Source organism: Scyliorhinus torazame, chromosome 5 (genome assembly GCF_047496885.1).
Source record: "Scyliorhinus torazame isolate Kashiwa2021f chromosome 5, sScyTor2.1, whole genome shotgun sequence".
In the NCBI taxonomy this organism is placed as follows: domain Eukaryota; kingdom Metazoa; phylum Chordata; class Chondrichthyes; order Carcharhiniformes; family Scyliorhinidae; genus Scyliorhinus; species Scyliorhinus torazame.
In genome coordinates, this window is record NC_092711.1 from 289,394,549 (window position 1) to 289,411,013 (window position 16,465).

The 16,465-nt window shown below is 47.8% G+C and overlaps 1 protein-coding gene across 1 annotated transcript in view; it reads left to right on the forward strand.

Moving 5' to 3' along the window:
- The window catches only part of LOC140421195 (calpain-5-like), a 238,187-nt gene that overhangs the window by 158,516 nt on the left and 63,206 nt on the right, over positions 1-16,465 (forward strand). Inside the window, exons 3-4 of the mRNA XM_072505707.1 lie at positions 10,601-10,732; positions 14,433-14,641. Coding sequence (XP_072361808.1) covers positions 10,601-10,732; positions 14,433-14,641 — 341 coding nt within the window. The remainder of the gene's footprint in view (positions 1-10,600; positions 10,733-14,432; positions 14,642-16,465) is intronic.

Genomic DNA, 16,465 nt, shown 5'->3' on the forward strand with positions numbered 1-16,465 from the left:
TGCTGTGGGGAGACAATGAAAGTGGAGGCAGAGAGAGTAGAACCCTGGTTTGAGACAATTCCTTTCCTCAGGGCAACTTTTGCCCTCTCTGCCCAAAGACCTGTGGTTGCAGGATTGTCCTGCTGAGTCGCCTGAGGAGTCACAGATCATGAAGTCTAGCAGAATCATCGCCATTTTGAGGGACTGACAATGATGGCAATGATTTTTTCAAATAAATTTGAATGAATGAAATGAAAATCGCTTATTGTCACAAGTAGGCTTCAAATGAAGTTACTGTGAAAAGCCCCGAGTCGCCACATTCCGGTGCCTGTTCGGGGAGGCTGGTACGGGAATTGAACCGTGCTGCTGGCTTGCCTCGGTCTGCTTTCAAAGCCAGCGATTTAGCCCTGTGCTAAACCAGCCCCAGATGTACCATTTAGAGTACCGAATTCAATTTTTCCAATTAAGCGGCAATGTAGTGTGGCCAATCCACCTACCCTGAACATCTTTAGATTGTGGGAGCGAAACCCACGCAAACACGGGGTGAATGTGCAAACTCCACATGGTCAGTGACCCAGAGCCAGGACCTCGGCGCCGTGACGCAGCAGTGCTAACCATGTGCCACCGCGCTGCCTTAATGATGATAATGATAAGCATCAATGAACGTATTAACTTTTATCTAAAGTTCAGCTGCTACATTTTACAATGACATTAAACTTTTAAAAAAAGAAATAGGTTAATTTCCTTCCATGGGACAAAGGAGTTTCATAAAACAGTGTTCGCATTTTGTTTACTAATGTCACACAGTATGATTTTAACCTTATCCAAACTGATCAAGTTTTAAGTATGCAATTTAGCCCAGGTGCTGGCACATATCTTCACTCACTGGAACATTGAGAGTTAATGGTACACTGAATTAAACAAATATGCGTTTGGCAGTTTGGAGGGGTGTGGGTGGGAGACTCTTGCTAACTGGAACTCTTAAAACTGAGATTCCCAGAATGCAGCCAAAATGACAATCATTGCAAACTTTCTTTTATGAAAAAAAAAACACACAACAGAGTTGGTTATTGCATACTTCAACATCTCACAGGGTCCAAATGAGTTCAACTCAGTAGTTACAGGCACCGAGGTACTTAGACCTGTGTAAGATTTGTTATGCTGTGGAGCGGGCTGCTCTCAAAGTCTGCAATGCCCTTTGAGATCACTAGCAGTTGCTCCTCTGCAATGGTGACTGCCTGATCCCCCCCAGATGTCACGGTGTAATGAAATAAAGTCACATGTAGAACCCCACGGTGCACAACCCAGGAATATTCTCCTTAGTTCATACATATTTTAAGTAGCTTCATGGTTCGGGTTCCATTAAATTAGAAGCCTAAGGAAAACAGCTAACGAAACAAGTATTTTTTATAGTTGGGACAGATTTTAAAAGTATTGTTGCAGAAGAAGGTACAAATTCTGTGGTACTTCAGTGGTCGTGAATGATTTCTTGGTGCAGGCAGCTTTGAGTTCCACGATTGTGAGACAAATAGAGAATTTACTGTGATGTGGGATTTAAGATTACTTTCATGCCGAATTCAGTCAAACCTTGAAGGACGATGTCATCCTTGAGAGGTGTTCTTGATCTTCAAAAGAAAAGAAAATCCTTGTAATCTAGGGATTTTCACAAGATGTCAGTTTTCTATTGCTGCCTGTGCTGGGATATCGGAATGCTGAGAAAGCAGCTCATGTGATTAACAGAGAAAGATTTGGAAGAACCAGTAGAGAGGAACTGCAAGGATGATAAATACTCTGCTTTTACTAGAGCTGCTTGTTAATTGCTGTAATTAACACATTAATTATTTCGACATTAAGCCAGAATTCTCCTTCCGTTGGGATTTTCTGTTCCTGCCGGCAGTTTACCCCCGCCTGAGGGTTTCCCAGTGGCATGGGGTGGCTTCAATGAGAAATCCCATTGACAAGTGGCGGGTGTACACAATCCCGCGACAAGCGAATGGCACGCCATGAGAAACATGCGGCTGGGGCACTGGAGATTACAGCCAATATCTTAATGCCTTCATCAAAAAAGGAACATAAATAAAATGGAGATCCCAAGCTTCCCAGCTTTGGATTCGGGATTACCTCAAAGATGTACAGGGGAAACTCTTTCAGACCTTCGAAGGGAAGGTTTTGCATGCAATTGCCCAGGAGCACTAACTTCCTGAGGCACGATCAATTTGGCTGGAGACGAAGTTGAATTCAAACTGAGGCTTTATTAGTATCTGGGGCGCGATTCTCCGTAATCAGCGCGATGTCCGCCGACCAGCGGCAAAAACGGCGTGAATCAGTCCGGCATCGCGCCGCCCCAAAGGTACGGAATTCTCCACATCTTGAGGGGCTCGGCCCGCGCCGGACTGATTTCCACCCCACCAGCTGGCGGGAAAGGCCTTTAGTGCTGCGCCAGCCGGCGCGGAAATGACTTTGCCGGGCGGCGCATGCGCGGGAGCGTCAGCGGCTGCTCACGGCATCCCCGCGCATGTGCAGTGGAGGGGGTCTCTTCCGCCTCCGCCATAGTGGAGACCATGGCGAAGGCGGAAGGAAAAGAGTGCCCCGATGGCACAGGCCCGCCCGCGGATCGGTGAGCCCCGATCGCGGGCCAGGACACCATGGGGTCACCCCCCGGGATCAGATCGCCCCGCGCCCCCCCCCCCCCAGGATACCAGAGCCCGCCCGTGCCGCCATGTCCCGCCGTCCCAAAGGTGGTTCAATCCACGCCGGCTGGCGTGGGTTGACAGCGGCGGGGCTTCAGCCCATCGCCGACCGGAGAATCGCCGGGGGATTCCCGCCGACCGGCGCGGCACGATTCCCGCACCCGCCGAATCATTGGTGGCGGAGAATTCGCGACACGGCAGGGGCGGGATTCACGCCGGCCCCCGCCGATTCTCCGACCCGGTGGGGGGTCGGAGGATCGCACCCCTGAAGTGTGGCCTCCTACAGCAGCTGCCAGCTGAAGGCCACGCATATTTATAACCCGGCTCCTGGGTGGAGCTAGCATGCAGGGGCCCAGGTGAACCTTTAGCGCAGGTTCTACTGTACAACCCTTAATATAGGAAAACAGTGGTTTACCACACTTCCCTTGGCAAGTTACCCTGCACTGGGAATCATCTGAAAATGAGATTAATTTCCCAACCCCCGACAACACCCCCGCACTTCCACCCCCCCCACCACCACAACTACCCATCCCCCAATGACTCACCCTCCACAGTATTTCCCACAGGCTCCTACTTCACCCCTCCCCAATCTCCACACCCTCCCCCCCCAATGTCCAACCCCATCCCACTGATGTCTGACCCTTCCACGATGTCCGCCCACCGCCACCACCCCAATTTTCAACACACTCACCAATGTCCAAGCCCCCCCCCCCGGTTGTCTGACCTCCCCCACCCCGTTATGTCCAACCCCACCCCCGCAAATCCTATCCACTTACCTTCGGCACTTACCTTCTCCCTAGCAATTACACTGGACCTTCAAACTCACCTGATTTATGGCAGCCAGTGCTGTAAAAAAAGGGGCATGTCCTCCTTCAATTTGCCTCTTCTTCAGTGCTGGGCCTTGACGACTGCTGCGCTGCCTGGATCTCACCCGGCCTGAGTTGGAAGGTCAGGTGAGACAGGTAGGGGAGAAATATTGTGTCAGTAATTGGAAACAGAGTGGCAATCCGGTGATGATTGTCACTGCCAACGAAGTCACAACCCAAAATGTTTTAAAAAAAGGAACTGTTGAACAATGTTTTCAAACGCCACAGAAACCTCCTCTTGTGTATTCAAATTACATTTGGGGAATTCTCTCACTAATTTTACTAATCTGGCGTTTGTCTTTGGTGGTCCAGCTTTCCAGTTATCTGACCCCTAGTGGCAGCCAGAGTATGATCAGGTGATCAGAAGCATTTACCATTTGATAACGACTATGTTTGCTGCCAATGCATGGATAGTTGTACTATTTTATGCTGTGACGTTGTTGTGAGGGTTGGAGTGGACAGCGACCAGGATCAGAGTTGCTTATCAAGCAGCGATTGAAGACAGTGATTTTAAAAAGCCTCAGCTTCTACAAGCCCAGAGTCCAACAGATTTAAACAACTTCAATGTTCAGATCTGTCTGGAACTTATTTTTGGTATTGTTGCAACAGCCTGAGCTATAGAGCTAGCCCATGTGCCCCTGTTGCTCATTTTAATGAGTGGAATACTATCCCACCAGCGTCACAAATAATGTTGCCAAATTAACTAGATATGGCAGTTATTAATGATAATATTGCTTTTCAGAGTCGCCAGCTATCAAATGATACCACCACAAGGTTTTACCGGATATCGATCAAAGGACCACACAACCAGTTAGTCAGTTCAAGTTCAAAGATAGTTTATTTACACACAAGGATTATTTCAACATGCAACATAAAACACTTACAAGTTAAACTACACCTAACAACTACAATAACCTATACTTAACTTCAGGGCAACCGGCTCTTTGCAGATGAACAAGGCCTTTGTTCAGATCTTGCGTGGCTGGGTAGAAGAAGTGGCTTCGTTTCTGCTGGGCTCATCCGTCTGGTAGCGATCGTTGGTCTTGAACTTGTCTTCTGGTCGTAATGCTACACTTGGTTTTAGGCGTTGGCCGGGGCCAAGAGAGACCGAACACATGGCTGTGCCTCTTTTTATCCCTCTGGGATTTCACGCCCTTTGGGGCAGTCCTTAGCTTTGGATCCAATAATTCGACAGGCTTCGATCACTGCCTTCGATTTTTGGCCAATAAAGGGGTGGGTGCCTTGATGGCTGGGCGTGTCCTGAGCGGTCATTGACCTTGGCTGTTTGGGCTTTCTTAGCAAAGGGAGTGGCACCGGTTAGTCTGCATCTGTATCGGTTATCTGAGTACAGTCCTTTTGTTCTGGGGAAATGGGCCATTAGAATGCAAACGAGCGGGGGTTTTCATCGCGTCTAGCTATCTGGGTTGCAAATACAGACACAAGCTCTGAGTGTCTCTGAGTCCTGGGTTGGCCATAATTCCCATGGTCATTTGCAGGTGGCCATCTGAGATGGCTACACCCCAGAGTCACAATACAAGTAAATTAGCCAATAAATCTTATAAAAATACCTGAGGCCTTTGGCCCTTGGCTGCTCAGTAATCACAGTCACCTTGGGCGGGATTCTCCGACCCCCCGCCGGGTCAGAGAATCGCCGGGAGGGCGGTGTGAATCCCGCCCCCGCCGGCTGCCGAATTCTCCGGCGCGAGAGATCTGGCGGCGCCGTGCTGGTCGGCGGCTGCTCACAGCGGCTCCCCCCAGCGATTCTCCATCCCGCGATGGGCCGAAGTCCCGCTCGTTCTATGCAGGTCCCGCCGGCGTAAATTGGACTAGGTCCCTTACCGGCGGGACCTGGTGGCGCGGGCGGGCTCCGGGGTCCTGGGAGGGGTGCGGAGCCATCTGGCCCCGGGAGGTGCCCCCACGGTGGTCTGGCCCGCAATCGGGGCCCACCGATCCGCGGGCGGGCCTGTGCCTTGGGGGCACTCGTTTCCTACGCGCCGGTCGTGTAGGCCTCCGCGATGGCCGGCAGGCTGATGAACCCCCCCGCCCATGCGCGGAGATGACGTCAGCAGCCGCTGACGCTCCCGTGCATGCGCGGACCCGCGCTGGCCGGCGGAGTCCCTTCGGCCCCGGCTGGCGCGGCGCCAAAGGCCTTCCACGCCGGCTGGCGGGGCGCAAACCCCTACGGCGCCAGCCTAGCCCCTGAAGGTGCGGAGGATTGCGCACCTTTGGGGCGGTCCGACGCCAGAGTGGTTCATGCCACTCCATCCTGCCGGGACCCCCCACCTTGCCGGGCACGGGAGAATTCCACCCCAGGTTTGTAAATGCAAACACGATAACTATTTATTTATGATAAGAACTATAATGCAATATGCAGTAAATACAACTGGTTAATGACAAGCTAATATCTAGTGCCCACTTTAACTTGCACCCACCCTCTATAACACAAGACAGACAAGCACAGAGGGGTGGAAAGAGGTAAACCATGGAGGGAAGAAAGAATCTTTGTTCCAGCTGATGGTTTTAGCACACTTTCTTCACAGCCAGCTGACAGATTAATGCTTTTGGTTTGCAGCCTGTATTTGTCTTCTTTGCATATTCATTTCTTCAAGTTTTCTGAAAATTAGAAATGTTAAACTCACAGATTTTCCTGGAGAGACTCCTTATTTCCCATCAAACTTTGCTTTCAGTTTGTGGTTTGCTTTCAGGTCTCTGTCGTTCCAGGAGAGAGAGTTGGTCGGTTCTGGACTTTGCTTGCACAGCCTGTAATGGTTCTCCTATACATAAGTCCAGCCAGGCTCTCTGCCAGTTCAGAAACATGGGGCGGGATTCTCCCACAACTGGCCGGATGGCCAAGAGCGGTGCGAACCATTCCAGCGTCAAGCCAACCGGAAGTTGCGGAATGCGCCGGAGGGGTTGGCGCCGCACCAACCGCCGCGTTCCTGCGCATGCGCCGGGGGGTTCTTCTCCATGCCGGCCATGGCGGAGCCCTACAGAGGCTGGCGCGGAAGGAAAGAGTGCCCCCACGGCATAGGCCCAAAACGAGGCTCAGTTGTTTTGCGCATTAAATCACGCCTAGTGTGTTGAGCATTCCATGTATTTGTCAGTCAATAATTTGCTACAAATCAGAGTCAATTGTTACATCTGAGCAGTGCTCACCCATTTCCCAATGTCAAGCTTGGATGGAACCAGTCAATGCAAGGAGTTCTGAGGTTGCATGTTGCAGTCTGTCGAGGTTTCAACTCGCAGGCCCCATTTTAATATCCAGACCCCCAACTCTTGCTTGCACCTGGCAGAAATGACAACATGTCTGTTGGTAGGAGCATGAATTTGGGCAGCAAGAGGTCTCCATAATGGCAAGGTGAGTCAAACGCTGCTATATGGGACCCAGGCAATCTTTTAGAACAACAGAGTGAATTTTTATTAATTTTTTTTTTAAATTAAATTTTAGAGGACCCAATAATTTTTTTTTTCCCCAATTAAGGGGCAATTTAGTGGGCCAATCCCCTAGCCTGCACATATTTGGGTTGTGGGGGTGAAACCCACGCAGACACGGGGAGAATGTGCAAACTCCACACGGACAATGACCCAGGGCCGGGATTCGAACCTGGGCCCTCAGCGCCGTAGTCCCAGTGCTAACCACACTGCGCCACCGTGCTTCCCCCTGCTTCAGAGTGAATTGATTCTATTGGTGATGCTTCATGATAAGGCAGGAGGATGGTACATTAAATTCCTCACCCACTGGAGCCTGTAAGTAACATTATTCCTGGAATATTCCTAGGCCCTATCCTTCTGCCTGTGCCTCCTGAAATCCTGTTTTCCAGATGCTCAATAACCTGTCCTGCTACAGATGTATTTGCAAAGACTGGCCTATTAACATCCTCCAATCCATCTCTCTTCCATCCCCCTCCAGCTTCAGCTGATCTGTTTTCCCGTCAGAATTGATGCTAATCATCTTTTGATGTGTCACCTTGTATTTATCCGCATTAATGTACAATTTTCAGTGATCAGTCAACTGGTGACCCTCTTCAAATCCTTGCACATCATATCAATTTGTGCTACAAATTCTAACAGCCTCACACAGATTTCTGTCATGAATGAACTTAAAGTTGTTCTCTTCAATCTGCATCATGCAGAAAGTAGCTAATGATGTTTAATACCTAAATTGGAAAACAAATCACAAAAAATTAAATAAAACTTGTTTCCAAGTGGAAAATGTATCTATTTCCAAATTGTAGCCCATCAATTACTGCTGTTATGGGCCAGGGTGTAGAGAACCCCAAAGTGTATCATGGAGTTCACCTGACCCACAACTTTTAATAGATTGTGGTATGGGGAGCACACGGCCCACTCTACAGGTGTGGTAGAGCAGAAATGGAAAAGTATCTTTTAAAGCAAAACAATGTTTATCCTATTAACTCAAGTTAACCTTTTTAAAACAAACAGTCAATATCTTAGCAACCATTAATTCAAATACAACCCCCAAAGAATACAACTCTAAGTAATGTGTATGCTGTCCTTTTAACATCCAGAAGACTTACAAAAAACATAATCTTTAACAGAAGCACATCAGGTTAAAGTCACTACACAGAACATTTATAATTCTGAATTCACCAAATGATCAAGAGACAGTCTTTTCATGGCAGAGAAAACAGCAGTACACCTGCTTTGTCTGGCTTCAGCTCCAACACTGAAAACGAAACCAAAAAGGCACAGACACACCCAAGCTTTTAGTGAAACTAAAAAGCAGAGCCAGAGCTCAGCTCCACCCACACTCTGACATCACTGCAGTAACATGAGCAGCCAAACATTTCTTAAAGCGACATTCTCATGACACTGCGTACTATAATTTTCAGAAAAGCAAATTAAGTTGATTGACTGCTAAGAGAAGCACTACTAATTCCTGAAGCACAACACTCACCTTACCATTCCTTTGTAATAGGTGAAGTGTTTTTAGAATGCTTTGAAAAGATAATTATATCAATTATCTTACTTCTCCTAGGTACGAAAATAACGTTATCATTTACACATAAAAGTGAATAATCCTTTATGTTGCTTGGGAAGTACTGTGGTGCACTGTCCAGTATCAGACTGAGCCAGAGGGGGGATAAGCTCAACCCATGTGCAGCTTTTATCGGTTGAAAATTAGTGGTGGAACCCTGACCGCCCAGTGTTGTCCATTGATGTCCAAAGCTTGTCTAAAGCATGTAAATGGTTAAGCTGCCTTTCTGCTAAACCAAGTTTATTTTATTTTATGCAAACAATAATAATATTATAATAATAATAAACTTTATTAATGTCACAGTAGGCTTACATTAACATTGCAATGAAGTTACTGTGAAAATCCCCTAGTCGCCACACTCCGGCGGGTACACAGAGGGAGAATGCAGAATGTCCAATTCACCTAACAAGCACGTCTTTCGGGACTTTGGGACCGAGTTGATTGTAGGACCCCAATGCCTTGCTTCATGAACCTGAGTGGCTCAGTTGCTACACTTTGAGCTGGAAGGCCCAGGGTTTAAATCAAGGGTCCTAAACCCTTGACTTACCATGGCTGTTTATCCAAGGCTCTCAGTCTTACCTGAATTCGGAGGTACTCCTTTTAATGTAACAACTCGATCAGCTGTACAGACAAGGATAGGAAACAACATGAACTGAAGAACAAGCTGAGCTAAGTGCTATGGGTCCATCAATGTCTATCTCTACACCCGTAATCTAATCTAGCTCCAAATACTGCCTACTGTGGAGGCTAAAGAGTAGCCAAATTCTCCGAGAAATCAGAAAGTTTCTATTTAATGTATTATAACGTTTTCTAGGTATTTTGTTTTAAACCTGCACACCAACCTTTTCTTTACCTATTCATTGCCTCTCCTCCAAGTATTTTCCTTACGCCCACCCCGCCATCCTGTTTCTCAACTATACACTGCCCCCTCCGTAGCCTCATCCAAAACATGTCACTTCCTATGTTACACTGATCACATCACGCACGATTTACTGGCACCTCTTTCAACCCCTCCACTGTCTCGAAACGTATCTGACTTCCAGGACTATGAGCAGAAATTTCTCTCAGTAAATATTGGGTAGACCATGGGCGGGATTCTCCCATTCGGCGGCAGAGAGTCCACGCCGTCGGAAACGCTGTAGCGTTTCACCACGGCATGAATGGGCCGCTGGGAGTACCGATTCTGGCCCCTACAGGGGGCCAGCATGGCGCTGGAGCGGTTCACGCCGCTCCAGCCTTCCATCCCAGCACGAACTGTGCGCCGCGGGATCCGTGCATGCGCAGTGGTGCCGGCGCCAATCCGCGCGTGCGCGGTGGTCACCCTCAAAGCGCCGGCCCCGACGCAACATGGCGCGTGAGTTCAGGGGCCAGCGCGGATGAAAATAGGTCTGGGGAGCGAGAGGCCGACCCGCCGATCGGTGGGCCCTGATCGCGGGCCAGGCCCCATCGGAGGCCCCCACTCCCCCCCCCCCCCCCCCCCCTCAGGCCGCCCCCCGACCATGCGCGCAGAGTTCCCGCTGGCTGCAACCAGGTATGGACGCCCGGTAGGACTCTGCCTTTTTAGAGCGGTCGCTCTGCCCATCCGGGCCGGAGAATTGGCGGCCCGCCGCGTACAGCGGCCCGCGACCGGCGCTGCGCCAAACGCGCCGGTGCCAATGGCGCCGATTCTCCGCTCTGCGGAGAATCATGTGCTGGCGTCGGGGCGGCGTGGCCCGGTTGCGGGGATTCTCCGGCCAGGCCCTGTGCTGGGAGAATCCCGCCCCTTATGAGGCTCGGTGTCAATTTTTGTCGATTTTCTTTCTTGGGTCAAGAGTTGAGCCTTTTTTCTAAAAGTGAAAGACACCCCTCTCCAAACACAACATCCGTGATAAATTACATTGATTCTCTCATCACTCTCAAGCACATCACTCACCCATTCTCATATTTCTAGCATTTTCTATTCAAGGATGGATGACCTTACTTATGAATGTCCCATGATCAGCTCAATGATGTTAACTTTTAGAAGCCAGATTTAATGAAATGTGTTCATATTGAGATTAATTTTCCATTTTTAATCTCTCCCCTAGGAGTTGTGCAAATCCCCACAGTTATTTGTCAATGGAATCAGCTCACATGACCTGCACCAAGGCAAACTGGGGAATTGTTGGTTTGTAGCTGCTTGCTCCTGTTTAGCCCTTCGTGATGGGCTGTGGCAAAAGGTGAGGGCATGTCATTTTCATCACATCTGGTGTCTGAACCTTCTTTGAACCTTTGCATCCCACAATATTTTTTTAACATTGGGCTGAATCTGGCACGGAATGGCAATCACCGCCGAATTGCCTCTTTGCTTCTATTTTCTTACCTCAGACGAGAGCTCCTCATTTCTTGCCTGGACCTCGGACCCTGGTCTACTGAGAAATGTGGAGTGTGCCACTCCTGGAGTCATGCACTCGGCGTGTAGGAGTGTCGGGAGCAGCCAGGCCAAACTCCTGTCACTTTGATGTGCTAGAACAGAAAGTAAATGTGTAAGGTAAGTCGGTGAGGGGATAGGATAGGTCGGCAGGCAAGGTTGTCACGGGGGAGGTGTCGGGTGGTGGAGGAGGATTGGAGGGTTGTCGGGTGGTTAAAAGTGGGAAAGGGTAGTCGGAAGATGTGGGTAGTTCGGGGGGGGGGGGGGGTGGCATGGATGCACAGTAGTTAATACTGCCCGGGACACAGGTTCAATTCTGGCCTTGCGTGACTGTGCTGAGCTTGCACATTCTCCCCATGTCTGCATGGATTTCCTCCCAGTCTTCCCACAATCCAAAGATGTGTAGGTTCGGTGGGATGGCCATGATAAATTGCTCCTTAGTGTCTAGGGATGTGCAGGTGGTGTAACGGGGACACAGTGGGGTGAGTGGGGGAGTGGACCTGGGTAGAGTTCGCTTTTGGAGGATCGGCGCAGACCCGATGTGCTAAATAACCTCCTTCTGCAATGTGGGGATTCTATAATAGGGATTCTATCAGAGTTGTAGGTGGGGGGGTCAGTTGGGAAATTTGGGTCAGTAACGGGGGGTTTCTGGGGGTAGGCAGGGTGTGGCAGTTAGTTTTGGGGTGGGAGGGTAGTTGGGGTGGGGGTTAATTCGGGGGTAAGAAGGGTAGGCAGGCAGTCGTGGGTGGGTATATAGTGGGGGTGTGGGGAAGGAAGTTGGGGATGCAGGGAGATGCTCAGAGTTTGGGTGGTAGTCGGAGGGCTGGGAGGGTAGTTGGTCAGGTGGTGGGTTAGTCAGAGATGGGGATTAGTCGGAAGGTAGTTTCGGGACAGGGGCTTAGTCAAGGTCTACGGGTGGGAGGATTCAGAGGACTAGTCTGGGGTTAGTTGCCGACGAGATCGAACTGGACTTAATTCTAACGTTTAGTCAGAACTATCGGAATGCTCCGAATTTAATTTGGAGTCTCGGAGCGTTCCAGACACAGGGGAATTGTCCATCAGAAGTTGAAACTTCCAAGTCAATTCCCATGTAGTCAGTGTGTGGGGACTTCCGAGGGGTTCCCAGCGCATTTTCCCGGGGACCCTCTGGGCTACGGGCCTCTGGAGACAAGAAAATCGTGTTTGTCTTTATTAATTAAGATACAATTCAATGTTTTAATTTTGTCAGATTGCACTTCAGAAGTTCTATTCAGATAACGTTTGATTATTTTTGCTTCATTTAGCTTTCGCACACTCTCATGAGCTTGCTATTTGATGACATATCGATACTGTTTGAAATCTCTCACATCTGTCAACTCAGGCTTCTTTCGCCTCTGATCCCTGTCACAATTCAGCATTGAATGTGTATTGATAGAATTCTGAGCATTGAAGAAATATAGAGAGCTTTGTGTACCAGGACAGAACAGATGTTGGGGGAGAAAGTGAGACATTGCTGCTGACATAAACCTCAATAGAGGAATTAGATTCAAGTAGCAACTTTATAAAATTTACTGAGGCTCCACCCCTTACTCATTCCTGGGTCTGGGATCACGCTGATACAAAGGGGCACCTGCCAGACTTCCAACAAGTTCTAGGTTGTTAAATTCCAGCAGTGCGACAGCCAAGACCACCCCAGCCGCCTTTCACATTGAAGCTTCGGTAAGTAGTGATAAGAAAGTGGGATGCCTACGGCGCTGAGGACCCGGGTTCGAATCCCGGCCCTGAGTCACTGTCCGTGTGGAGTTTGCACATTCTCCCCCTGTCTGTATGGGTTTCACCACCACAGCTAGCAGACAGCATTATCAGAGACCCCTCCCACCCAGGCATTGCCTTCTTCCAGACCATTCCATCAGGCAGAAGGTACAGAAGTCTGAAGACTCGCACATCCAGACATAGGAACAGCTTCTTCCCCACAGCTACAAGACTCCTCAACGACTCCCCCTCGGACTGATCTGTTCCCTGTAAAACACTATTCACGATGCCCTATGCTGCTCTTGCTCATGTATTTGCTTTGTTTGCTTTGTTTGGCCCCTTGTTCCGCACTGTAACCAATCACTGTTTGTCGATGTACCATTTGTCAATGTTCTCTGTTGATTATTCTTGTGTCTACTATGTACGAACTGTGTACGTTCCTCGGCCGCAGAAAAATACTTTTCACTGTACTTCGGTACATGTGACAATAAATCAAATCAAATCAAACCCAAAGATGTGCATGGTAGGTGGATTGGTCACACTAAATTGCTCCTTAATTGTAAAAGAAAATAATTTAAAACTAAATTTAATTTTAAAAAGGGGGATGCCAGGAAACTCTTACCAGGTCCCCCCCCCCCCATCATTTTTCATGTGGCAACTGTGGAAGAGGAATTCCTGATGAGGAAACAAAATTGAGGTTGGGGTGGTAAGGCGTTGTTAGGCCTAACCCGCATATTGGATGTCTTTGACCAGCACAGACGTGATGCGCCGAAGGGTCTTTTCTGTGATGTAGACCTCTATCACTCTATTTTGCCACATTCTCCATTGCTAACCTGTCCCATTTTGGGTTGGACCCCAAAGGCGAATCCAGCTGACTCCATCAACCCTCGGCCCCACTTACTCCAATAGTAAACAATAATCTAATAATTACACTCAATTAACACTAGTCTCCACACTCTAACTATGACAGTACTCTGATCTCTCTCACTGCTCCCCTGCTCTCCTTTCCAGCCTTCTCCCAGAAGTTTGTGAGTTAGTGCTTTATATAGTTCTGCACCTAGCTCCATCTAGTGGCTAATTATGATATGACATTAACCCTTTGTATTCTGAACATTTCCCATAATGTCACACAGAGAGCCATCGGTCTGACAACTCTGTCCATTAAGGGGACAAATCAAATTTCTCAAAAATCTCTTAAATTTGTTCTCAGCTCCAATGCTTTCAGTGAAAAGCCGAAGGAAAGGAAAGGTTTTAAACATATATTTTAGGACACCATAGCTTAACAAACAAGTAGGTCACATCTGAATGGAAAAGAAGAGAGAATGAAGAAAGTAGATTGCAGAATTAAAAAAGTTATAGTTATGTTTTACGGTTCAAAATGGTCGCTTAGTTTATATGCAATCTACAGTGCCTAATTTCCTGTAACTAAAGTAAAATACTGTGAATGCTGGAAATCTGAACTAAAACAGGAAATGCTGGAGATTCCTGCAACGCCGGAGGTGACTCGCAGTGACCGGCGATGGGATCTTCCGATCCTGCCGTTGTCAACAGGGTTTCCCATTGAACGCACCGTGGGGTCGCTGTCGGTAGGACTGTACAATCCCATCAGCGCGAACAACCAGAAAATCCCGCCCAATGTTTCAGGTTAAGGCCGTTCCTTCAGAATTCAGACATGAAACACTGAACTCTGGTTCTCTCTCCACAGACGCTGCCACACCTGCTGGGTACGTCTGACATTTTCTGTTCTTAATAACCTCAGTTCCTGTTGTTGGTTGCAGGTAATCCCGGACTGGAAGAAGCAGAACTGGGACCCAAAGAAGCCAAGTAGTTATGCTGGCATCTTTCACTTCCGATTTTGGCGCTTTGCCGAGTGGATTGATGTTGTGATCGACGATCGTCTTCCAACAATGAATGAGAAGCTCCTGTTTTGCCACTCTGACTCTGAAGAGGAGTTCTGGAGTGCACTCCTGGAGAAGGCATATGCAAAGTAAGATTCTGGAAGTGTGCAAACCTTCCTTTGCACTGAAATCTGGACGAACATGCTCCAAGTACTGAACGATTATTTTGGGCTGCTCCAGTTTTATTTGTTTTGTATTCATTGATGGGGTGTGGGTGTCACTGGCTGGACCAGCATTTGTTGCTCACCCCTAATTGACTTTGAACTGAATGGCTTGTGGGCCACTGCAGAGGAGTTTGGAGTCACACCTAGGCCAGACCAGGTAATTGGTGATTTGCCAGAGTGTTCTTTTAGGGGTCCCTTAAGAAAGTGCTCTTCCTGTAAGGTGTACAGTGCAATAATAATTGTAACCTGTACCTGAGTCTCTTGTGAACAGTTTGTAGAACTCCACCACAATAATGACTCAGTGAACAAGATGGGGTTTTAGGACCATCGACAATGGTTTCATTGGCATCATTAGGCTTCCAGATTTTTTTTATTGAGTTCTAATTTCACCATCTGCCATGGCAGAAATAAATCACAGGCCCCCAGAGCAGTAGTAGAACATCTAGATAATTGTCTTGATATGTAAACTAGAAATTAATGTTGATAAGAAAATTGAGATGGAATGAAAGTGGACAATTATTTAATAATAAGCAAAAATGATGATGTTAAAGTTGATGTTAGGATCAGGTTAGGAGGGGTTTAATGGTTCTCCTCTTTGCCCTCTTCTCATTTGACTGCAATTGAGTTTTATTTAAAGGATATACTTGCTAACTTAGAGAGTACTTAACTGCTTATGTGCTGTGATCATAAAGAACCAACAGGACAGATTTTCTTGAGGTTAACAAAGAAATAGGGTAGTTCTTTTATACCACTACTTAACGGATCTAAGGAAAATAATAAAATACACCCCAATATTTGACAAACACACTCAATGTCCACATGACCAAATATAGATTACAAAGTGACGAAGAATAGGTTGATCAAATTGCAGTCGATAAAAGTTAAAGGGAATTCAGTCTGTAGTTCGGTGACTCAGCTGGTTTGAGGCAAAATTTGGTGGTCTTGCTGCTTTAACGCAGTGGTTTTTGATTTTGATTTATTTATTGCCACATGTACCGAAGTATAGTGAAACGTATTTTTCTGCAGCCAAGGAACACAGTAGACAAAAAAAAAGCAGATAGTTACAGTGATTGCGAAAAAGTACACAGTGCATCGACAAATAAGTAATCAGTTACAGCATGGAACAAGGACAAAATAACAAAGCAAATACGACATAAGCAAGAGTAGCATAGAGCGTTGTGAATAGTGTCTTATAGGGAACAGATCAATCTGAGAAGAATCGTTGAGGAGTCTGCTAACTGCGGGGTAGAAGCTGTTCCTAACTCTGGATGTGCAGGCCTTCAAGACTTCTGTACCTTCTGCCTGATGGAAGGGCCTGGAAGAGGGCAAAGCATGGGTGCGAGGGGTCTCTGACAATGCTGTCTGCCTTCATGAGGCAGCGGAAGATGTAGACAGAACCAATGGGAGGGTGGCAAGCTTATGTAATGCATTGGACTGAGTTCACGACATTCTGCAGTTTCTTGCGATCATGGACCGAGAAGTTGCCATATCAAGCTGTGATGCGTCCAGATAAGGTGCTCACTATGGCACATCAGCAGATGTTTGTGAGAGTCGATGCAGACATGCCATATTTCTTTAACGTCCTTAGGAAGTAGAGACATTGTTGGGCTTTCTTAACTGTTGCATCAATGAGAGTGGACCAGGACAGACTGTTGGTGATGGTGACCCCCAGGAACTTAAAGCTATCGACCATCACCACTTCAGAGCCATTGATGTAGACAGGGGCATGTGTCATACTACGCTTCCTGT